General features: G+C 43.2%; 1 protein-coding gene across 3 annotated transcripts in view; it reads left to right on the plus strand.

The window, feature by feature from the left end:
- CREBBP (CREB binding lysine acetyltransferase) overlaps window positions 1-25,702 on the plus strand; it is a 122,838-nt gene that overhangs the window by 10,477 nt on the left and 86,659 nt on the right. For all 3 annotated transcript variants that reach the window (XM_081554916.1, XM_081554917.1, XM_081554918.1), the window contains exon 2: window positions 15,204-15,916. In XM_081554916.1, the coding sequence (XP_081411042.1) occupies window positions 15,204-15,916 (713 nt within the window). The remainder of the gene's footprint in view (window positions 1-15,203; window positions 15,917-25,702) is intronic.

Raw genomic sequence — 25,702 nt, forward strand, 5'->3', positions numbered from 1 at the left:
CATGTCTAAAAGGGAGTCTTTCCCCCTAAAATTTTGCATTTCTTCAGTTTGATTAGCTTTGCATATTGGGCTCCTGTGGGCTTCCCAGGTCACGCAGTGGTAGAGAATCCACTTGCCAGTGCAGGAGATGCAAGAGACGTGGGTTTGATCCCTGGGTCAGGAAGATCCTCTGGAATAGGAAATGGTAACCCACTACAGAATTCTTGCCTGGAAAAATCCCACAGACAGAGGAACTTGGCCGGTTACAGTCCAGTCCATAGGGTTGCAAAGAGTCAGACATGAGTGAACGCACACAGAAAGACACACACACACACACACACACACACACACACACAACACACACACACACACACACACACACACACACACACACACACACACACACACACACACACACACACACACACACACACACACACACGGTTCCTGTGGTTCCTGTCATTTAGCCAGATGCAGTGGCTCTTGCTGTTATATCATTGTGTGAGAAGGTACTAGATTCATCTTCTGCTGGGCTAGTGAGGATGGGCTGATGTAGGTGAGGGCTCTGACCCAGAACCAGATCCGTGGACGTCCTCGCTGAGCAGACAGGAGACACCGCCCCTGCCTGTTCCCGTAGCGCACGAGGGCCAGCGCAGCCTCAGTCCCTGCTGGCAGAGGAGTGAGTGAGAGGCTGAGATTGGAATCCCAGGACACGGGTGCGAGTTTGACACACTTCACTCAGTCTGTGTTTGCAGTTTAAAATTGTTCTTTACTGGAAAATTGAAGTCTAAATTGGAACTGTTTTTCTAGTATTGTTTCAGAACAGGGACTTGACCTAAATTAGAACTTGGGGGGAAAGAAAGCACAGAAGAAAGTATACAAATGGTCTTTCTTTTTAAGAGAACAGAGTTAGGGGAGAAAATGTCTTTTGAGTCGCTATCCAGTTTAGTCAGGCTGATTGGTTGAAAGAAATATCGGTGAAATTTAATTTCCTCTTTGATTCAGCAACCACTGATCTTGAAAGGGGTAGATTCAGCTCCTTGCTGTTTTGTGGGGCCTTCTATTCCGGCAGATTCTGTAATAGGAAGTGACTTCAGTGGAGTTTACTATTTTTTTCTATTCTAGATTTTTGTTGTCATTGTTGTTTAGTTGCCAAGTTGTGTCTGACTCTGCGACCCCATGGACTGTAGCCCACCAGGCTTCTCTGTCCATGGGATTTCCCAGGCAAGAATACTGGAGAGGATTACTATTTCCTCCTCCAGGGGATCTTCCCACCCCAGGGATCCTTCATTGGTAGGCGGGTTTTTACAAACTCTGAGCCACCTAGATATTTTAGGTACAGCAGTTTATTGGTTTTGCTAGTAAAAATTGTCCCATGATGGACGAAGAATTTCTCTCCCTAATTTGTGTTCATCTTTACATTAAATCTTTTTTACATTTCATTTAGTTGTAATTTTTGTTGAAAATAACAAAAGAGGCGTAAAGCATTGGTAGACTGTCTGTGTCATTTTGGTTCTGCCTCTGCTGCTGTTGGGATTGTTTTCTGTTTGAAGAGCAGAACACACCCAGAGTTGAACTTCTCTTTTAAAAATCTCTGAGAAAATCATATTGAAAGATTAACTCATTGTTTTAGCTCACGGTGATGACCTTTTTAATCTTTGAAAGTTGAAGGAAAAACTGGTTCCTTCTCAACAGTAAGAGTGGTTTTGGACATTTCCTTTGTCTGAAACCCTATAGAGTTCTCATGGTAGGAAGTCCAATTGAACTTTCACTGATGTTGGCCACCTTCTAGATCCACACTCCCAGGACTGGGTCCACTAGACTCTTGTGGCTAGTCAGTGCTTAAACTGTTACTAGTGTGACTCGTTTGCCTGGAAAATACCATGGATGGAGGAGCCTGGCAGGCTTCAGTCCATGGGGTCGCTAAGAGTTACTAGTGTGACTCGTTTGCCTGGAAAATACCATGGATGGAGGAGCCTGGCAGGCTTCAGTCCATGGGGTCGCTAAGAGTCGGACACGACTGAGTGACTTCACTTTCACTTTTCCTTTTCATGCACTGGAGAGGGAAATGGCAACCCACTCCAGTGTTCTTGCCTGGAGAGTCCCAGGGACGGCGGAGCCTGGTGGGCTGCTGTCTGTGAGGTCGCACAGAGTTGGACACGACTGAAGCGACTTAGCAGCAGCAGCAGTGTGACTCAGGAACTACATTTTAAATTTTCTTTAATTGTAATTAACGTAGATGTTAATCGCCATGTGTATCTGTTGGCTGCTGCGTCAGACAGCACAGCCCAAAGTAATGTTTGTTGTTTAGTCGCTAAGTTGTGTCCAACTCTTTTGCGACCCCATGGACTGCAGCCCATGGGCTCCTCTGTCCATGGAATTTTCCAGGCAAGAATACTGAAGGGGTTGCCATCTCCTTCTCCAGGGGATCTTCCCGACCCAGGGATCAACGCCGCATCTCCTGCATTGGCAGGCAGATTTACTTACCTCATTTGCCTCGAGTGTTCTTTAAGATATAGGCCTGAAGGCCAAGTCCCTCTAAAGGGACCAACTTTTAAAGATAGAAAACATTTTTAAAAATACACTTTGGTTTAGATTCAAGATTTTTCACTTATGTAGAAAGTATTCTAGTGTGATGTCAGCCCTGGAAATCTAGGGGACACGGCAGGTCCAGGGTCTGCCTTCGTGGTGACTGAGTACCTTAGAAAGGAGGCCCTGATTGGGGCATAGGACAGAGGCTGTTTGGAAGGGTCCTGATAGGCCTTCTGGAGGAGGTGACCGAGACCTGAGGATGAATAAGACATGAGAAGTACTATTCCAGGCATAGGGAGCAACATAAATAGCAAGTGTGGTGGTCTGGAGGTATACACTTCTGAGCAAGTAAAGTTTTTGAAAGAGCCGGTTTTGTCTTTGTTTTACATTCAATAAATTGCCACTTAGAGGCAGTGTGGTCTTGCCTCTGAGACGGGGAGACTGCTAGTGTTGTTCCACCATGGTGGGCCTGGGCTCCGGTCTCAACTGCACCCCTCTTTATTCTTTTATTCAACAAATATTAAAATGCTTATATAATTCACATTATCTATGTGTGCTTATTATGTGTGGACACTGCTTGGCTGTGGTTATATCAGTGTGGCCCCATCCTCTTGGACCTCAGAGGGTAGTGGTGTAGTCAGGCAGTCCAGCAGCCCTACCATTGCCTGTCTTAATTGCAGACTGAAAGCAGTGTCTTGATGGGAAGGAGCCAGGTGCTCCTGGCTGGCTGGTCAGGGAAACTCCTTAGAGGAAGGGCACTGGAGCTTGTTGCAGGACAGACTATCGGGGGAGTCAGGCCGGGCACCTGAAGGCAAGGTCAAGTCGTGGGGAACCTGCAGTGTTGGACCAGGGAATCCAGAGTGTCCATTTAGGGCTTAAAAAGCAATTCAGAGTTTTAGAAGCCCATCACATTCAGGGTGATTGGAGGAGGTGACTGTGACTTGTTCTCCACGAGGCTCGATCATCTTTTTCCAGGTGTATTTTCCATCCAAGTTCATATGTGCAGTGAGAGCTGACAGTTGCCTTCTCTCTCCCCAAACTGTATTTGTGGGAGCAGAAAAAAGACCCTATGAACAACAACCTAAGAATCAGAACTACAGTTGACCCTTGAAAAATGCAGGGCCTCGGGGTGCCAATCCTCCCCACAGTCAAAAATCTGTATGTAACTTGCCCTCTGTGTACCAGTTCCTTCACTGTGTCTCCCTAATGCGGTTCCTCCGTATCCATGGTTCTGCATCCTCAGATTCAACCAACCACTGTGTCATAATGTAGTCTTTACTATTGAAAAAAAATCTCTGTGTTAAGTGGGCCTGTGCAGTTCAAGCCCTTGTTCAAGGGTCAACTGGAGTGTTCTTATTTAAGGTATTAGGAAATTTTTGCACACACAGGTTTTTGTTAAAAAAGTTGTTTTTTTTTTTTTTTTTTAATTCTTTTGACTGGGTGACATATTCATAGAGTTCCAGAAAGTACAAAAGGATGTTTAGTGAAAAGCCCTCCTCTCCTTTTTCCACAATCACCAGTCCCCCTCCCCATAGGCAACTAGTGTTTCTTGTATGTTATGCAGGAGATAGACTGTGTATGTAAGCACAAGCTTTCTCTGCTTACTCCTTCTTCCCAAAGTGACACATGGGTATGTTGATCCAGTCTAGGTGCATTTCAGACTGATGAATATCTCAGAGCTGCTAGAAGTATTAATAATTGAAGAGCAGGCATCATTCTAAAAATCCTTTTTTTTTTAATGTTAAAATGTTTTGGCGCTGTACTTAAACAACACATAATGATTTTTGTATTTGTGCTACACTTTATAAATAGGAAGAATCAAAGTTTTAAAAATTAATTTCGTCTCAGAGTATTAGAGGTTTTGTTGCTGTCATCACGTTGCACATCACGTGACCCTGGTTGCCACCAAAGTTCTGTTTTATGGTTTTTTCCCAGTTTCTGGAAAAGATTCTTTAAACCTGTGGTTTTTATTAACCACCTTATTAGTTGACATACAAATACCTGTAGCTTAACACAACCTACTTCTGCACCAAGTAGATAAAGTAAAAATCAGTCTCTGGCTTAGTAGGACTTCTGAGAATATTCATGTTCACTCCAGATGTTTCTGCTAATTTAGTCAGTTAATCTAGATATTGCAGAACCTTAACGGTGACGCAGTTGTCCTTCAGAAGGAGGAGTAGCTGAGCTCTCCACCATCACACATCCAGGGAGGGAAATTGATGGGTATTTAAGATGGAAGATAAATTTCAGAATTGTTCAATAGGATGGAGAACAGAAATGATAATTAGACCCTTTGTAGGGGTAGAAAGATATACTAACGTGCACATAGAATATTTTCAGAAGGAAATCCCTGAAAATTGTTTTTCTTAGGAGTGGGAGTCCTCCACTTTAACTGTATATTCTTCCAAATGCTTTTTTTTTTATTTTAAAGCGTAAATATATTGTTTTTAAAATGACAATCTAGTTTAAATGTAAGTCAAACCCACAGCAAAACATCTTTAGTATTTGTGGTTAGAAGAGTCTGTGAAATGGGGAGAACTGAAATTCCCTCTTGTAACTCTTTAATTCCTCTTCTAAAACCTTTAGATCTGTAGCAGGAATGATTTGAACAGAGTATAAACTAACTTAGAGGTGTTGTCCAGGGATAGGAAAATATGATTGTGTTTTAGTGTGGTGTCCAGTCATCGCTTCCTTTATCACAGCTCTGATTTTAGCAGAATCCTTTTGTTAGAGGTATCTTCATTGATGTGCTTGAAGCTGCAAGACCTGACAGCCAACTAATGTTTCTTTGAGTATACTGAAATAACGTCACCTTTCCCAACATGAGCAACATATATTTTACTACTGTGTTGGGTACGAAACATTATATGTAGATTATCACATTTCTTTAGGGAAAAGATAGTATTTTTGAGAAGTCCTTCTTTAAAGTACTTTTTATTTTCCTGCCTTTCAAACTCATTTGAATACTAAAAATATTTTAAAGTAATATTGAGCCCATTTCTGATTTCATCCTCAAACTATAAACACTTCCAAGTGGAACTGGGAGCATCTGGAAACATTCCAGGTGTTATCACCTGGGCTGAAGCTAATTGTCTGGGTCTGGACACCCCAGGGGCTGCCTAAAAACATCAGCTTCTTTAATTATATGGGTAGTTCTCTCACACTGTTCAAAAACCAGAGGACACAACTGTGTCAGGTGAGAGCCTCCCCTGGGTCCCCTTGGTGCTTTTCCTCCGGAGTGACCTCTTCAAGCAGACAGCATGTTCGCAGCTCCCTTGCCCCTGTCCTGCCTTTGTCCTCTTACTGGAAGCTGCATCCTGTCCACGTGGTTGCCTACCTGTACACAGCAGCACATGGAGAGCTTCCCTACTCTCCCTTTCTGCAGTTGCTCAGTTCCCATTGTGTGAGGGGAGCTGTGATTGGTTCAGTCTGTTCCCACTGGTGGATTGTCAGATTTCCAGCCTCATCAGTGCCGTAATGAATAGCTCTCCTCAGCTACATGTATCTCTGTAGAACAGATTCCTCAAAGTGGAATTAATGATGGAAAGGAACATGCATTTGTAATTTTGATCATATCATCAAATTGTCCTCCAAGAGTTTGTATGTTGGTGGAGCGTTAAAGCTTTAAAAGCAGCACACTTAAACCCAGCATAGACATCACTGGGTATTTTGCGTATGTTATTAATATAGTTGATAAATACTCAAGTTATTCTTCAGCTTGTGATTCTCTATCATTTTGTACCTCTCGTTTGTGATTTATCTGTAATTTTATAGCATACCCCTTTTTTCCCCTTTAAGACAATTTTTTAGCACATTTTCAGGTTCAGAGCACAATTGAGGGGAAGGTTGTACAGATATTTCCCAGCTATGCTCCCCCCCCACGCATAATCTTCCCATTATCAGCATCCCCCACCAGAGTGTACACTTGGTATGACTGATTAACCTCATTGATACATCATAATTATCTCGAGTCCGTAGTTTCCTTTAGGGTTCACTCTTGGCTTGGTACATTCTGTGTGTTTGGACGAAGGTGCAATGGCATGTATCCATCGTTAGAGTATCATGCAGCATTTTTTTCCCTGCCCTAAAAATTCTCTGGGCTTCCCTGGTAGTTTAGTGGTAAAGAAACTGCCCACAGTGCAGGAGACGCAGGTTCAATTCCTGGGTCAGGAAGATCCCCAGGAAGAGGGAATGGTAGGGACATTCCATGCAAGAGGATTGCTTGCCTGGGACATCCCATGCAAAAGGAGCTCCCATGAACAGAGGAGCCTGACAGGCTCCAGCCCGTGGGGTCACTTAGCAACTGAACAACAACAGATCCCCTGTGTTCCTTCTAATTTATCCCCCACCACCACCAAAAAAAAGCAAACTCCTGGCAATCATTGATTATTGTTACTGCCTCCATAGTTTTGCCTTTTCCAAAATGGCATATAGTTGAAATCATGTAGTATGTAGTCTTTCAGATTGTATTCTTTCATTTAGTAAAATGCTTTTCAGGTTCCTCCATGTCTTTTCATGGCCTGATAACTATTTGTTTTTAGAATTGAATAACATTCCATTGTCTGGATGTTGGTGTACTTTTTAGACTAAATGCATTCATTTCTCTCCTAGCCCACACACACTTCCATATGTTGTACACTGACACCTCTAAGTTCAGAATAAGGCTGTTCTTCTTTCTCCTGACGTGGGACTGCTGCCTACCAGCTGCAGCTCCCAGCATTTGGGCCAGGGGACCCGTCTCTGGCTGGCTGCTTGCTTGTACATACGCTGTGGCCAGTAGTCTGAGGTGGCCCACCACCTGAGGTTAGGGGTTGCTTCTGCAGAGGCTGAATCCTCGCTCCACCCCCACACTCCTCCTCTCGGACTTTTAACTGGGTTGCCAGCACTGCCCTTCTCTGCTGGGATGCTGGAGAATAGTGAGCCCCCTTCTACAGGCCAAGCCATCTGGTCACTGTTCCGGGGCTGCTGGTGGTTGATGGTTGGTCTGATGGTGGCTGTACCTTCTGATAGTAGCTTCTTTCCCACCTTTGTCCCAGGAAGGCTTTTCTCCTCCCCTCAGGGCTGAGGGAGGCAGCACACAGACCTCATTTAGGAAACTGTAAATTGTCCTAAACTGTCTGGGAAAATGGCACTTCCTCTTCCCTGGGGTTTCTGAGTGAATCAAATGAGGTAGGAGGCTGGCTGCAAGTCCAGGACTCTCCTGATTTAGGGTCCAGTGTGACAGAGAGCTTCCACTCAGTGTTATCTTATAATCCTTTCATACAAGACTCAGGTGAACCTGGCCATCCCTGTTTGGAATGAAGGCCTGAGAGCAGGGACTCCCTCCCACTGAGGAAGGCCTGGGAAGACGGGGATCGCGTGGCAGAGCCCACTTTGGCTCTTGGGCAGATAGTAATCTTGAGGAAGGGCGTTTTTTTGTTGCTGTTGTTCAATATAAAATCACTGTTCAGAATAAAACCTTATTTTTACTAATTTATGTATTTGCTTTAAATAATGAAGCCTGAATCACAGACGATTTTAGAATTTGCTTTTAATTATTACTTAATAGTTACTGTAACCAAAAAAAAGGGGTTAGATTAGATGTCTTTTAAGAATGTGATTAAATGCCTGAAGTTTATTTATAATGGCATAAATGCCAATAAAAGAGTGCTTTTTTTTCTTTTCCTTTAAATTTAAAAAAAAATTTTTAATTCTCCATTGTTGGAAAATTGTTTATTTGCATAATCTTTAAGAATTTTCAAAACAATATGAGTGTTAAGTCTAATAGAACTGTCAAATTATTAGGGCTTTACCGTACAGAAAGACGATTGCCGGCACGACCTCTGCACCAGGCACAGGTGCAGGGCCTTGGTGTGCACGTATCATCCAGTCCTCACAGCAGCTTCGGAAGATGGGGCAGTGACAGTAATAATAATGACTCATATTTACCGAGCCCTCACCGCGTGCCAGGCTAAGTGCTGTGTACACAGTGTATGACTTAATTCCTTCTTCAGGGATCCTAGAGGCAGGTACAATTTTCCTCTCCAGGTTAGAGCTAAGGAAGCACACATAGGGAGGAAGCAGGAGTAAGTGACAGAGATGGACCTGAATAGACTGGCTGGGTACTTTCCTCACTGCCCCAGACTGTGCTCCCTCTGGTGTTGGTATCTGATTGGCAGTATATTAATAAATGCACTGACGAGGCCTGGAATGGTCTCCAGGTCATCTAAGACTTGAAAACCCTTTGAAAATGTCTAACATTCTGTGGATTCCTCATCTTTAGATGTGAGCTTTTTCAGGATGCATTGCCCTTTTTGGATCAAGGTGGTTTTTCTTTCTTTATTTTAATCCAGTTTTGACTCAGGAATTAAAATTCTTCTTGTAAAAATTTCCAAGGTTTATGAATAAAGATGCTCAGCTTTTGAAAGATTTGAGAGATGTATTTAATAATGCTGAAGAAAATCTAGAGAATTCTGAAAAGATTTTTAAAGAAAGCAGACCTTTTTCACAGGGCAGATGCTCAGCTTTTGAAAGATTTAAGAGATGTATTTAATAATGCTGAAGAAAATCTAGAGAATTCTGAAAAGATTTTAAAGAAAGAAGACCTTTTTCACGGGGCAAAAGGGCTGCGGAGAGAAATAGGGGTAAGTGGGGAAGAGAAGATATCCTTGGGAAGCAAGTTTCATGCTCAAAAGTAGAGAAACACGTACACAAAGCAGCGTCTAAACTCTTGGGTAGTTTATTTCCAATACCACCATCTCTTCTTCTCCATTATGCTTTTTAATCTTTGTATCACTGGTAGGATAGAGGGTCATTGATGCCAAAATGTAGCCAGAGAGGGAAATAGACTTGGCTGGTTTTCTGGAAGATAGAAAGGCAGCAGGGAGAAGGTGTGAAGAGGAGGATGAGCAAAACAATGTAACATTTCAAGAAAATTCATTGTTGAATTTTGTTCTCTTTGTTTCTGTTTTAGGAAAATAGTAATAAATGTTAAAATTACTGCTTGCCCTCTTTGGGCTAAACAAAGTAACGTGTTAACATTGATATTGTGTATCATCTGTAGCTTAGGCACTCTTCTCAGGCCTGCCTTCTCTCAGTCAGCTTGCAGTTAGCTGTCCAGGGCCTCCTCTGTGCTAAGCCTGGGGTGGTAGGCACTGGGCACTGACCTAATCCCTGTGTTCGTGGCATTTACAGCCTCATGAGTTGTAATAAGAAGTTGATAGTACGATTTTAAGATTCACCCATATGTCTGTAGACTGTGGAAGAGTTCATACTCTGGCCAGTACAGAGTGTAATAACCTGGTTTGTACATGTTTTGAGAGAAAAATCAGTTCTGCCAATGTTGAGGATCTGGGACTCTGAATGCAATTCAAAGGAAATAAGATTATGACAGAAAGAGGAGAATTCAGAAAACCCGAGCGAAGAAGTGTCTTCTAGATGATTTGTTTAATTAGCTGATGCATTTGAAACAACTCCTTTCAAACAAAACTTTTCAGATGTTACTGGCTGGAAAGATTGAGTCAGTCACCTGCCAGGTATTTGATTTTCTAAAATGAAAAGCTTTTTCCAGCATCTCTGATAGTAGTTCATTCCTTAAGGTGAAATGCTGCCTTCTGGTTGCAATGCATCGGAATGGGTCTTGCAGCATGAGAGTCAGTGTTTGGCGTGACCGTCCCCGGACTGAGGTCTCTGTAGTCCAGTGGGGAGAGGGCCCTCGTGGTCCTGTGTGGTGAAGCCCTTCTGCTCCTGAGGTGGCGAGTGTGCTCAGCTTTCTCCTTCCTGAGCCGCTGCCACGGACGCTGCAGCCTCGCGGGGTGTGGTGGAGCCTGAGCGCTGGCAGCTGTTTTTCCCGGGTCAGCTTAGCTGAGAGGCACAGAGGCACAGGGGAGCCTGGACCTGGCGGAGATGGGGAGGGAAGAGGTTCAGCCCTGTACCCCTCCTTCTGCCAGTGCCTTCCAGCCCCAAATGAAGAGTCATTTGTGGTTCCTCAGGGAGCTGGTGACTGGAGGTGACTCCCCAAAATGTGTATGTTCTATCTTGAATTCCTTGGTGCAGCTGGAAAGTCCCAAGGGGGCAAGAATTCCTATTCCAGGCTGTGGCTGTGTGACGGGACTCATCTGCTGCTGATGGTGACCCTGGAAACAGGGTGACCCCAAATCTCTTGCAGCCTCAGCTTTGCCCTCTCCTGGCTCCATCCCCTGCTGACGTGGTGGAGAGACAGGAACTTCCTGGGGTTGGAAGTGGTGGCGCTCAATCTTGAATTTTCGGAACTTGAGATGATTCAGACTGGTGTTTGCCCAACCTGCATGTGGGGACACTGGGTGTGTGGAAAGCACAGCTCTGTTGTGTTGCAACAGCCCGGCTCTCCTGCTTCGCTCTCCTGTGTCATGTTTTGTTTTGAACTAGAGAACAGGGAGGAGTAATGGTAAGGAAAGTGTGATGGTGTGAGTGTGGATATGCCTTCCACAAGCGCTGCACACCCCTTTTGTTACCGAGACTGTACGTCATATATGTGGCTGTTAGCGTGTTCATACGTGTTTGGACTGGGTAGGTGAGGATGCAGCAGAGTTAGTCAACCCTTCCTGCACCCAGACAGCTGTGCGATGTGCTTGTGCTGAAACAGGATGAGAAAGAGTGGTCACCATGGACACAGTGTGGCAGACCAATAAAAACCAAAACCAGAAACGAGGTGCGGACATAATGCCTGGCACAGCCATAGAAGGTGCAGGTGTACTGGGACCATAAAAGAAAATGCATCAGTTTGAGAGTGGCAGTACATGGGTGAACTTTTAAAGGTAAGAAAGTTTTTGTGCAGGATGGTGTGAAGATAACTGGTGTCAGTGGCAAAGCGCCTCTTTCCTGCTCTCAGCGCGTAGCCCTGGGATACCATTGTCCCTGTTTCACAGTTGAGGGAATTAAGATGCAGAGATTAAGCTGTTTGCCCAGGGACACGGGGCTGATTGACTCAGCCAGGATTTGAACTCCTGTTCTCTGCCTGCGAGTGTTCTTTCTGCGTTTCCATTTCCGACTCCCACTTCCTATGCTGGACTAGGGACCCTGTTGTTGACCTTGCTGTGGTTATCTGTTCTTCTGAATTTACCTGCCATTGTCCTGGCCTGCCCACCCTCTCCTAGAAAAGTGCTTTGGGACTCTTGGAAGAGTCAGCTGGGAGCTTCCGCAGGCTATTCCAAACTTTGAATGTACAGTATTTGTAGCTCACTTCCTTCTTCTCGTCTCTAGTGCTTGACACTACATCCTCTCCTGGCAGATAAGAAGGAAACCTGATGTCTGTCATAAGTGGCTTCCATTGTCTTTGTTTACATGAGTTTCATTTTCATGTTCATAGATTAAGAAGCATTGCATTAAACATACGCACACACTTGATTTTTCTAAAAGAGTGGTCAGTAAAAATGTGTGTACCTGTGGAAGGCAACAAATACAAATGTTATGTTAGAGGGTTGTTCTCGTTTATTTTTACTTTATTTCATGTGGTCTTTGTGTCTGGAGACCTTAGGGAATCTTCAGGTTAAGGACGACACAATAGCATAAAAGCTGTGGAATGGAACCCCCAAAGCCAGGTGGAAACACAGGAGTTTGGTGGTCACCTGCGGGAAGCCCTGGTCAGTGGTTCTCTTTGCTGTCTTCTGTATCCAGGAGTCCTGTTGTCGCTTCATAATTAAGTGTCCTTGAGCGTGAGGAAGCAACCCCAACTTGGGGCATTCTATAGAACAACTGACCTACCCTCTTCAAAAATCTCAGAGTTATGAAAGACAAAGTCTGGAGGTCATTTCTAGAATGAAGGAGAAGACAGAGACATGACACCTAAATGCGTTGGGGTCTTGAAATGGGGTGTTTTTTCTTTTTTTTTTAAATTGTTTTGCAGTGTTTTTTTTCTTCTTTATCTGACATGGATTTTGCAACAGGAAAAAGAAATGTGATAAAGGACATTTTGGAAACAACTGGCCAGATTTGAGTAAGGGTAGTCAGTATTAAGTACCTTATCAATGTAAAGTTTCCTGAATTTGTCAACTGTCCTGTGCTTGTGTAAAGGGTGTTCTTAGGGGGCACACAGTAAAGTACTAGGGAGGAAAGGCGAGGCTTGTACCATCTGCAGCTGCTCTCAGAGGTTCTGCAAAGCAGAGTGTGTGTGCAAGGAGTATCTAGTCCCTCACAGTCAGGCAGGATGTTCAAGGTGGCTTATGAGGCATGCATGTATAGTGAACTCAGGAGGTTGAAAAGAGACTGGTTGGTTTTGCAGGAGGAGTCTCCGTAGTCACTGTTTAATGTGAAGGAGGGCTGGACGTGAGGTTTTCTAGACTGAGAGAAACTATATGCAGAGGAGAAAGCTTGCTGATGCAGGTGCTGGCTTGTGGTATTGTGGCTGAGAGGTCAGGTGCTGAGGAGAGTCAAGGAGTTTGAACTTCATCCATAGACACGATGAAGATACCAAGATGACTTCAGCTGCAAGTTACCTTAGACTGCAGCTGGAATGGATTCAGTGATAGGAGTGTATTTTCTCTTGTTACAGGAAGTCTGAAGATGGTGGGGGCTGGGGGTTGGTTCCAGGATCGCTGTGTTAGCCTAGAGATGGCTTCATGGACCTGGGTGCTTGTGTTTGCCCTGCAGCCATCCTTAGCGCGTGAGCCCTGTCTCCTTTCCTGGCTGAAGAGCGTTGCTGCAGTTCCGGGATGAAATCTAGTGAAGAACGGGAGGTCATCTTCTGAGCATCCCTTAGCATTGGGAAGGAAAACCATCTCCAGAATGCCTTGGCCCACTTGCTTTCAGTTTCTGTAGCTGAGACTGTGTCACTTGCCACAGGGAAGGTGGTCTGGTGGTTTTTGCTCCTTGGACTGGAAGGCGCTGCCGTTCCTGAAAGGAACATCCCTGGCAGCCAGCTGAGGAGATGGTTGGGGAAGACAGTCACAAGAGTCTGCACCTTGGAGAAAAAGGTTTTCAGTTTTCTAAAAGTGGTTGGTGGCAGGGGAAGCGGCTTGTTAAATTTTATAAGAAGCCACATGCACATATTACCCCCCATTTTACCCGTGCACCTATTTTGGGCAGGTTACTTTCCAGCTACTGCCCACATGCACGCACTTTAGTTCTAATCTTACTCTGTGTGCCATTCTGCATACAGTTTCCATTTGCATGTTTTTATATAACACAAACATTTTCCTATATTTGTACAGTCTTCATATGTTAATGGCGGTATAATGTTCTCTAGTTTCTATTGTATAGCAGCTTATTAAACCTCTGTTATTGGATGATAGTAATAATAATAGCTGAGGGCTTCGCCGGTGGCTCAGCGGTAAAGAATTCGCCTGTAGTGCAGGAGCCACAGGAGCCGTGGGTTTGATTCCTGGATCAGGAAGACCCCTGGAGGAGGGCACGGCAACCCACTCCAGTATTCTTGCCTGGAGAATCCCATGGACAGAGGAGCCTGGCGGGCTACAGTCCATGGGGTCACAGAGTCAGACACGACTGAAGCGACTTAGGAAGCACACACAAATAGCCAATACTTTCTGAACCCGTAGCACCCACAGGCACTGTTTAAATGATTTACATGTATTAATTCATTTAGTCCTCACAGCAACCCTCTGAGGTGTAGTAGCCATTATCACTTCCAGTTTCTAGATGAGGAAACTGAGGCACAGAAAGCCTACATGACTTAACCAAGGTCACACAGCTGGTAAGTGGGGAGCAGGAGGCAGAGCCAGCATCCAGATACTGGCAGTCTGAGTCTTGAGCTGTGATAACCAGTAGGTTAAACTGCTTCTGAGTATAGTCTGCATTTATTTTGATGTTACAGATAATTCCACAGTGACTGTATTTCTGTACATCTTGTCCTTTGCACTTGCACGCATGGCCAGGTTGTTGTTATTTGAACAGTGCATGGTCAGTGAAGGACTAGGGATGACATATATAGGCCACATAAGAGAAGTGTTACTTTGAAAGGGACTGGAAAAGAGTTGTTATAATTTTCATGTTTGATTACTAGGAAGGATGGTCTCTTTTGTATACTGTTTTATCTTCCTTTGTGATATTTAACGTGCTTGTGTATCCATTGTACGTTTATTCTTGAGAGGTGTGCTTTCCATCTTTCTATAAGCCCTTTCTGTATAATTCAAGTACTTTTTAAGCTCCTATTTTCTTTTACTTTTAATTATTTTTAATTTCTGTGTATATCTTTATTTCCTGTAGCTTTAGCACTTTGAGGAATCTCATTTTCTGTTAAGGCTAGTTTTTTTTTTTTAATAATTTACTTCATATATATATATTCACTTAAGGCTAGGCTTTAATGTTCTCAAATTGCTGTTGGTCTAATCTGATGCCCAGTTACTGTTTTACACATATACATTCTTGAAGCATTTTAATATCATAATTCAGCAAACTCATTAAATTTCCATTGTATTCCTTTAATTTGTATTTGCTTTACCCCACACTCTTTATTGTTTTAGAATATAGGATAGAATCTATCATTTTAGGTAGCCTTCCTCTCACCTGTGTTTCACTTTCCCTTCTTCAGAATTTGAAAAATATTTTTCTGTTGTATTTTCCCAAATGAACTTTCAGATCATTTTGGCATTACTCATAAGACATGCGAGTGTTCTGTGTTCAGTGCCCCTTCAGGTTACACTTGTAGTAAGTAACATATGACAGCTGGAGAGCTATTATGGTTGCTTAGTTTCTCATTTCTGTTTCTGTTTCATTTCTAGATTTTGGATCATTGTTTGACTTGGAAAATGATCTTCCCGATGAGCTGATCCCCAATGGAGGAGAATTAAGCCTTTTAAACAGTGGGAACCTCGTTCCAGATGCTGCTTCCAAACATAAACAGCTGTCCGAGCTCCTGCGAGGAGGCAGCAGCTCCAGCATCAACCCGGGAATAGGCAATGTGAGTGCCAGCAGCCCCGCGCAGCAAGGCCTCGGTGGCCAGGCCCAGGGCCAGCCCAGCAGTGCCAACATGGCCAGTCTGGGTGCCATGGGCAAGAGCCCTCTGAACCAGGGAGATTCTTCCACCCCCAGCCTGCCCAAGCAGGCAGCCAGCACCTCCGGGCCCACTCCTCCTGCTTCCCAAGCACTGAATCCGCAAGCACAAAAGCAAGTGGGGCTGGTAACCAGCAGCCCTGCCACGTCGCAGACGGGACCTGGGATCTGCATGAACGCAAACTTTAACCAGGCCCACCCAGGCCTCCTCAATAGTAACTCTGGCCACAGTTTAATGAACCAGGCCCAGCAAGGACAGGCGCAGGTCATGAATGGATCTCTCGGGGCTGCTGGCCGAGGAAGGGGAGCTGGGATGCCATACCCTGCTCCGGCCATGCAGGGGGCCACGAGCAGTGTGCTGGCTGAGACGTTGACCCAAGTTTCACCGCAAATGGCCAGTCATGCAGGGCTGAACACCTCGCAGGCCGGAGGCATGAGCAAGGTAAGTGAGCATCAGTGCTTTGCAGGCGTCCCGCTAACCAGGGGCACATTCCTGTCCTCTAGGTGTTCTCCTGCCCCTCCTTGAAAGGGATGGATTTGGTGTTCTGTGTCCTTCTTCCCAGCGTACAGATCCCTGCCGTGTTTTTAAGGTGGGAATTGTTGAAGAAGCCAGTGGTAGGCTACCCTGCACGTCAAGACGATTGAGTACACAGCGAGGGAGTGGGGGCTGAGGGCCAGTTTTCAGCCTCTGAGACAAATGTGTAGAGACAAGACCACGTGGTTGAGAGGCAACTTCCGTGGGGAGTCAGCCTTCTGTGGCGTTAGTGAGCCCGGCAGAGACTCTGCCGTCACCTCCCGTCGCCAGCCAAGGCAGTCCTCTTCATGCCCTTCCTGTGTTACAGCCAGCTGGCCTAGTGTCTTTTGCCACAGCCTCCGTTTTACCAGCGAGGAAGCTGGGTTCCAAGCTGGTTAGCTCCTGCCGTGCTTAACAGGGAAGAGGTGGCATGGCAGAGCCAGGGGCAGTGTGGGGCCTCGGGTCCCAGAGGAAACTCAGAGCAAGGGTTCTCCAAATGGGGTCCCAGACCAGCAGCGTTAGCACCACCTGGAGCCTGTAAGGCACTCAGAGCTGCTGACTCGGGGGCTGTGATGGCTCTGCGGGGTAGAGCTCCACTCCTGCGAAGGGCCTTGCAGCTGGTGTGCAGTGTAGGAACTGAATGTGGAGAACAGGAAAGGCAGATGGCAAGGTGGAGAGAGACCACTGGAAAAATGAGAGTGGACAAGGGCCAGAGGATGCGAGCTGCCTTAGTGGCTTAGACAGTAAAGAATCTGCCTGCAGTGTAGGAGACCTGGGTTCAATCCCTGGGTAGGGAAGATCCCCTGGAGAAGGAAATGGCAACCCACTCCAGTATTCTTGCCTGGAGAATTCCATGGACAGAGGAGCCTGGTGGGCTACAGTCCATGGGGTCGCAAAGAGTCAGACGCGGCTGAGTGACTGACACTTTCGCTTTCAAGGGACAGCACGGGCTGACCCACCAGACGCTGACCACTGGGATGCGCTGAGAAGACGCTCAGCTGCTGCCCCCAGTGCCCGTGTTCTAGGCAGTGTTTGGTGCAGCAGATTCCAGAACAGCAGAACCGTTTGAATTTGATGAGTCCCAGATAAGGGAAAGGGAGAGGTCAGCGTAGAGCAGTTTCCCCATAAGGTTGGTGCCGGCACTAGGTGACAGCTATGAGCCCTGTGACTGGCTTAGCTAAGAAGAGGATTGTTTTTTAACTGAAGAAGTAAAAGTGAAGTAATTCTAAACATTCACATTTCATTTGTCTCTTTTGAAGTGTTATTAAGGGGATATGTGAACTCAAATTTTTGTTGTCCCTGGTGTTTGAAAAGGGATCTGTGTGTGCATTAATGTTTTAGAGTTGAATTGAGAAGAGATTTCTTTGGGTTTAGGCTTCATGGATAGATTGATGTTTGTTCCTTCCTGATTCACTGGTCACTCTGCTCTACATGCCCAATTATGAAAAGGTATTTTGGAGAATTGAAGTCACGCACAAAAATAAACAGGACTCTTGAGTAATCTTAGAAATTATCGAGTTTTCTGTAAAATGTGGATTATTTGTCTATATTTGCCACATTAGATACTAAAAGAGAATTTTAAAACACAAATGTTCATTAGCCATTAAGTGTAGTGATGTCACATGTCAGAGCTTCTTGTGAGAGGATGAGAGCAAAAAAGGCAAATAATTGTCTTAGTGTTTTATGAAAATAGTTTTGACCCCTGAAAGGAACTGAGTCCCTTGACCGCATTTGGAGAGCCATTGATTGTGTGTGTGTGTGTTTATGTATTCCTAAAAGTTGGACTTGGCATACCTGGGTGGAGTACACTGTCACATGTACATAAGTGATTTTCTTGTGTCATCAATGTCCACTAGATACTCAATTTTCCAGTGGTTGCATGTGTTGTGATTTGTTATTACAGACTCCCCTCCCCCAAAATTGAATAACCTATCTTTTATTCAGTTGCTATGGCTCTTAAGAAGCTGTTAATCTCTAGAATTCTTACAGTTTATTTGTTGACAAATCTGGTTGTTTTGCTTGTTTTTTGTTCTGAGAGTTTCCTGCAGCCTGGGCATTGCTGATCATGTCTCCCTCACTCCATGTTCCTCCATCTGCCCAGCGTTCTCATTCCTTTGTACGGCGTGATCTCTTTCAGACAGCACTGAGTGTGCAGTGTGAGGATGGTAAGCCACATGACTGTTGTGGCACAGCCGTTTCTGGTCCCAAAGAGGCCGATGGCGAAGAAGCGGTGGGATGTGGCATTTTTGAAAGTTGTCACGGCCTTTGGTTGGGACAAAAGAACTAACAGTGGTGGATAAATAGTAGGAGCAAGAGACAAGTTCATTTTAAGCTGAATAAGATTTTAAATGCACAGAGGGGAAAAAACTTTTTTTAACCCTGTATGCGAGACAGAAAAAGAGACACAGATGCATAGAATAGTCTTATGGACTCTGTGGGAGAAGGTGAGAGTGGGACGATCTGAGAGAATAGCATTGAAACATGTATATTATCATATGTGAAACAGAATGCCATTCCAGGTTCGATGCATGAGACAAATGCTCAGGGCTGGGGCAATGGGATGACCCAGAGGGATGGGATGGGGAGGGAGGTGGGAGGGGGGTTCAGGATGGGGAACACATGTAAACCCATGGCTGATTCATGTCAATGTATGGCAAAAACCACTACAATATTGTAAAGTAATTAGCCCCCAACTAAAATAAATAAATTAATTTTTTTTTAAAAAAAGGTAATTTTGTTTAAAAAAATTATTGGTACAAAGGATATGCAGATTTCCTATAAAATAATTTAAATAGTAGAAAAGAGCAGCCCCTCTCTGCTTACAGATAACTGCTTCTGTACAGATATATTAACACAGGTCCTTTTTTAATATACGAAATGGAACCAGACTACATGAGATGAGCACCTTGCTGTTTTAGGTAACAATATACCGCGAAATGCCTTTCCATGCCAGTTGGCACAGATTTTTCTTGTTTTCCTACTGATAGCAAGGTAGTGTATTTTATGATGCACCATAGTTCATGTACCCTGATGAGGAACATTTGGATTCTTTCTGACATTGCATTAGTACAGGCAGTGCTGCAGTAACTATCCTCGTGTAGGCACATCCGCATGAATTGTGAGGTAAATTCTGAAAAGTGAAGTTACTGGGTCAAAGACTTTGTTAACAGTTTTGTTTTTTAGAAACTAATCATGCGGTTTAACAACTAAGTCAAATTTTTAAAAAAAATCAACATTAAGGATAAGAACTGAAAAGTTAGTCTCCCTTAATTTTTGACCTTTGATTCTCCCAAATTCTCTCACCAAAGGCAGCTATTATTTCTTATCTGTCCTGCCAGAGATGGTCTGTATATATACAGGCACAGAGAGGGTGTGTGTATGTATCTCTCTTCTAAACACAGTATAGTATAACCTCTCCCCTCCCCCGCACCCCCGTCACAGGTATGTGTGTGCATGCGTCCTTCCCACCCCGAAGCGGTGTAGGTTGGAAGCTGTTGCCTGTTAGAGCTCTCAGTCCTTCTCACTAGGTATGGCATGGGAGTAGTCCCTGATTTGGCTATATCTTAATTTATAGGACTAATGCCCCAATAGCTGTACGTTTTGGTGCTATACGTTTGATTTTTTATTTATGTATGTATATCTTTGTATAGCTGGATGTATCTTCTGGAGAGATTTGGCGGGTGAAATTTCTGGATTAAAGGATATTGACATTTTAAATAAGCATAGATATTTAAGCACATGTCCTCTCCAAAAACATGCAGATTACACCCTCACCAACAACAGATGAGTCCCTGTGCCTCAAATTCTCACCAACACTGATAGCTTTTTTTTTTTTTTTTACTGATTTGCCGTTCTCTTAGGCACAATGTCTTGTCATAAATTCATGGGCTTTTCTATTTTCCTGTTGCTCATATTCTCTGTCAGTTTTTTGGTTGTCTCCCATTTTTTCTTGTTGGTTTGTACTCTTAATATTTTTGCATATTAAAAGCTAAAGTCTAAAGACAAAAAATTAGAAGCAAAAAGCATATAAAGTGAGATGAGAGAAGCAAAATCAAGCATAGTGTGTGTGAAAGTGGCTCAGTTGTATTCAACTCTTTGAAACCCTGTGGCTTATACAGTCAGTGGAAATCTCTGGGCCAGAATACTGCAATGGGTAGCCTTTCCCTCCTTCTCCAGAGGATCTTCCCAACCCAGGGATCAAACCCAGGTCTCTTGCATTGAAGGCAAATTCTTTACCAGTTGAGCCACCAGGGAAGCCCAAGAAGACTGGAGTGGGTAGCGTATCCATTCTCTAGTGGATCTTCCCGACCCAGGAATCGAACTGGGGTCGCCTGCATTGCAGGCGGGTTGTTTACCAACTGAGCTATCAGTGACTCTTTTTTTTTTTTCTGAAAGTATTATAATTTTTTTAAAAAGCTAAAGTCTTTTAATAAAGGAAAGTGTTTCCCCCGTTTTTACTTGCCAGAACAGCCACATAGTTCTCAGTTTTTACCAAATGGATGTTTTCAGATTTTATAGAAACAAGTTTATCTGTTTTTTTTCTTTATGTCTTTTGGGTTTTATGTCATGTTTGGAAATGCTTTTCTATTCCAAAATGGAGTATTATATATTTTTTCCCCTTATACCTTGGATCTCTAACCCAGAATTCATTTTGGCTTGAGTTTCTATATTAATAAAAATCTAGCTTTGTATACACTTTTCCAAATTAGTTTGCCCAGTGCATTTATTTAGTATTACTAATTTATCTTTTTTCTGAGTTGTCTTTATCCTGTTCATGCAAGCTTTGTCTTTTATGTCTTTTTATGAGAGTCTTATGTTGCTCAGAACATACTATAGTTTTCTTTATATAAATAATACACCTTTTTTTTTTTTTTTTTACTAAGTTAGTTTCTGGATGTATTCATGGGTTTATCCTTGCTTTTGGAGATGAGTTCTATTTCATTACCTAATTGACTGTTGTTTTAATATAGGAAAGATGTTGACGTATATATGTCACTTCAGTAATCTGGCCACTTGATGGAATTCTCTTGTTCTAATACTTTTTCAGGTGATTCTCTTAGGTTTTTCCTAGTAGACAGTTATCTTTTGCATTATTGGTACTTTTGTCTTCTCCTTGGCAGTATTTCTACCATGTTTATGCTCTTGGGGATCCCTGTCTTGTCTCTGATTTAAATAGAGATGTATGTAGTGTTTTATTATTAAGTATAATGTGAGCTTTGGTTTTCAGTCTTTTTAAATTGGACATAATCTATTCCTCATTTGTTGGATGTTGGATTTTATCAGAGTCCCTTTTGACATCTATAATTCTTACCCTGTGATTTTTTTTCTCCTTTGTTTTATTTATGTGGCAAATTATCTCAGGTTTCCTACTGTCCAGTTGAACCATCTCTGTAATTGTGAAATTAAGTTAATGTTTTGCTGGATTTTATTGACTAGCATTCAGTTAGAATTTTTGCTTCTCACTAATCAATATGGAGATTGATCCCTAATTCTTTTTTGTGTGTTTTGTCAGGTTTTCATATCAGAGTTGTGTTAAATTGATCAGAAAGAGTTTGGAAGCTGTTCATATCTGTTCTCTGAAACAGTTTGGAATTTAAATGATCTGTTCCTTGAAGAACTGAGATGCTTCATCTGTACAAAAGCTATATGGGCCTGAAGTTTTTTCCCTAGAGGGTGACTTAAGATCTTTGACAATACTCCATTCGACTCTTGGTCTCGAGTGAATATCTTTTTGTTTTAGAAAATTTTAAGTTTGTTTTTATTCTGAGGAAAAACTCAAAGCATTTAACTTCTACTCTTCATTAAAAATAAAAAGTGAGTACTATTCCCATTTTACAGATTAGAAATAGAGGCACACAGAATGGAGAGGAGAAATTATTTCATTTAAATCATATCATTCTTTGTTAACATTATTGGCATGTTGTTGAAATGGCTTGTGTTTTCTATTTTAAATGTTTTCTTTAAGAGTCACACAAAATTAGGAATGAGAAAGTGGAAATAATCACAAACATCATAAAGGGCTTCCCTTGTTGCTCAGTTGGTAAAGAATCCACCTGCAATGCAGGAGACCTGGGTTCGATCCCTGTGTTGGGAAGATCCCCTGGAGAAGGGAAGGGCTACCCACTGCAGTATTCTGGCCTGGAGAGTTCCATGGACTATATAGTCCATTAGGGTCACAAAGAGTCGGACACGACTGAGTGACTTTCACTGTCACTATCAGCCAGGCTTCGTGGGATCCTATCCTGGCTGTGCTGGGTGATCATGGGGAGTTACTCAGCGCCCCTCCGCTCCCTCCATTCTGTGTGCCTCCGTTTCAACAGTAGGAAACCTGGTATGTTACCTTTGTGGTAGCACGCTCTACTTTTCTGTTGAAAATCAAAACTTGTCTTTTAGGAAGAGAGCAAAAAATATATTTAAAGTGGGGATTGGAAGCTGTACACAGGTTCTCTTGCCTGGAGATGTTGTTGCTGAGGACAGAGAGGTGGCAGAGGAAGCAGACACTGATAGAAAGAGGAAGGTATTGCGGAGTATCTGGGCAAGGGGTCCAGAGTCTGTCCAGTTCCAAGGCTGGTAAGTGCTTTTGCAGCCTCGGAAGTCCATTCAGTCCTTTCTTATAAGTAATATATAAGAAACAAGGGACCAAGATAGTTTGTATGGTAAGCCCTCTTCACAAAGGGTTAGATTAGGACTTGTTTTTGATAAGGTTTTTGGAATATTATTCTTTTTTTAGAAAGCAGTCAGAAAACAGGGGCCTGGCTTTCCCTAGAGCTGTCCCATAGGGATGAGGGTTTTGATTTAGAACTAGACCTGCTGCTCAGTCAGCCAGCATTTTGGTCAGATAGGATAAAGCAGTGGTTCTCAGACTTGGCGTCCAGCACAGTCACTGCGGGCTTGCTAACCCAGCGTTCTGGGCCTCCCCAGAATTCCGTCTTCAGTAGGTTTGGGGTGGGGCCAGCTCCCAGGTGACCGTAGTTGGTGCTGGTCGGGGACTGCACTCCGAGAACTGTCATGCTGAAGGGATAGATTAGCAGCATGTTGTCACTAAGGGAGGATTGGCGCCAAATTGATTATCGGGAATGAGTGATCCACCTTTTCTATTTTGGAATGATAATTGAAAATTTCTAACATTTAGTAGCAAGAGAAATAATCCTGTACATTTGTCTGATGCTTTTCTCTTTTTCATGTAATGTCATCTCATCTAATCCTTGAAGTAGCACAAAAAAAAATAAGGACATTTTTTGTTAAGTAAATCCTAATTTGGCCTTTTTAAAAAAGATCACAGTGGAAGTAGATGGTGAGTTTATAGAACAAAAGAACTGAAAGCTTAGAAATACTCCAGTGAGCTGTGGTATGATTATAGAGCTATTGTAGGCACAGGTTTTGGTAAAAATGTTAAGCAGTCTTCTGCTGGTTCAGTCATCTTATCATGACTTTTACGGAGAATATGTGAGTCAGGATGTGCTGAACTTCCCGTGATACTTATGCATGAATTTATTTTTTAAAACTTTTAAATGAGATTGTGTATGTGTCGGTCATGGCTTTGCACAGAGAGTCCTGGCCTGCTCCTGTCCTCGCTGTCGTCTCATCTTCATCTTCAGCGGTGGTCCAGGCTGCCTTCCCACATGGAGTGCAGCTCAGTGCTTGAGAGCAGAGGTTGGAATCTGGACTTGCCACGTCACTAATTATTAGCCATGGGAAAATCATATAATCACCCTGGGCCTTAATTGTTTGTCTTTTAAATGAGCATAATAGTAATATCTGCCTTTGAGAATTGTGCAGATTAAAAGAGGATAGTAATATCTATCTCATAGAATTGTGCTGATCAAATGAGATGGGGTATGTATAGTTCTTAGTGTCTGGGTTTACTGAAAATTTTCAGAGAAGATTGGGTTAGTTAGCTGGCCAGATGCTTTCTCACCTAAAGGATTTGAGATTGTTAACATTTGAAGTGATGAGACTGCTTTTCTGCTGTTTTCAGAGAATTATAAAAGTAATTGAACAAGAATTGTAGGTCTAGAGAAGAAACCACTGCCAATAATCCTATCACCCACTTCATAATTGGTATAAACTTTTTGATGTTTTCCCTAGCAGTCTTTTATCCATAATTACTTACCTCTTTTTAAAATCAAAGTTGGAGTTACCTTTCTTTTTTGCAGTTAACTTTATAACTGATCATTTTCTGTGGCACAAACTGCTGCTGCTAAGTCACTTCAGTCGTGTCCGACTCTGTGCAACCCCATAGACGGCAGCCAACCAGGCTCCCCTGTCCCTGGGATTCTCTAGGCAAGAACACTGGAGTGGGTTGCCATTTCCTTCTCCAATGCAGGAAAGGGAAAAGTGAAAGTGAAGTTGCTCAGTCATGTCTGACTCTTAGCGACCCCATGGACTGCAGCCCACCAGGCTGCTCTGTTCATGGGATTTTCCAGGCAAGAGTACTGGAGTGGGCTGCCATTGCCTTCTCCATTGCACAAACTGAGTGTTTTGCAAAATAGCAACATTGAGTTCTTTGATTTGATAAGTCTCTAGGGTGACTACTTTGAAGAGCATACTTGTAAGAAAAACCAATCAACCTTATTACTTTCTAACTAGAGGTCAACAATTTGGATCTGGGGTTAGAGACCTACATGTATTAATTTTAAAAATACTTACTGTTTAACTTTTATTATTTTCAAAAGTATAATTTACATAGAGTGAAATGCACCGTTCTGAAGCGTTACAGTTTGATTTGTCAAGACCAACGCTGATGTTATCCATACCCCTATCATGATACAGGGCGAATCATTAGCCAAAAAGTCCCTTGGTATTCCTCCCTTTTCCTGTTCTCACCACCCATTTCTTTCACCATGGATGCGTTTTACCTGCTCTCAAACTTCATATAAATGGAATTCGGTAGTGTGGGGTTTGTTTTGGTGAGGCTTCTTTTTTGCTCAGAGTGTTTTTGAGATTCATCCATGTTGTTGCCTGAATTCAATAGTTCTTTTTACTGTTAGTGTTCCATTGTGTGAATATACCATGATTGCTTATCTAGTTTCCTGTTCATGGACATTGTGGTGGTTTCCAGTTTGGAGCTGTTAAGAATAAAGCTTCTGTGAACACTTTTGTCTAAGTCTTTGTGTGGACATATAAGTTTTCATTTCTCTTGGATAAATAGGAATGGAATTGACTGGATAAGGAGGGGTCTGTTTCTGGACTCTAGTCCAGGAGTCAGCAAATTTGTAGCCCGTGGGCCAAATCTGGCCCATAACCTAAGAATGGTTTTTATATTTCTAAAGGATTGGTTAAAAAACAAACAACTAAAGGAAAGAATGAGGGATGGAAACCATTGGTTACCTGGTAAGACTATAAACTATTTACTAATGAGTTTTACAGAAAGTCTGCCACCACTCTTCTAGTCTGTTCATTGATCTGTGTACTTTATTTATATATATATTTATATATATAGCTTATTTATTTATTTATGGCTGCACTGGGTCTTTGTTGCTGGATGCTTTCTCTAGTTGCAGTGCGGGGGCTTCTCACTGCAGTCGCTTCTGTTGTGGAGCACAGGCTCTTGGACTTGTGAGCTTCAGTAGTTGCAGCACGTGGGCTCAGTAGTTATAGCACACGGGCTTAGTTGCTTCATAGCATGTGGGATCTTGCTGGATCAGGGATCAAATCCTTATCTCCTGCATTGGCAGGTGGATTCTTTACCAGTGAGCCACCAAGGAAGCCCTG

Source organism: Giraffa tippelskirchi, chromosome 13 (assembly GCF_054371585.1).
Source record: "Giraffa tippelskirchi isolate mGirTip1 chromosome 13, T2T-mGirTip1v1.2.pri, whole genome shotgun sequence".
Lineage (NCBI taxonomy): Eukaryota > Metazoa > Chordata > Mammalia > Artiodactyla > Giraffidae > Giraffa > Giraffa tippelskirchi.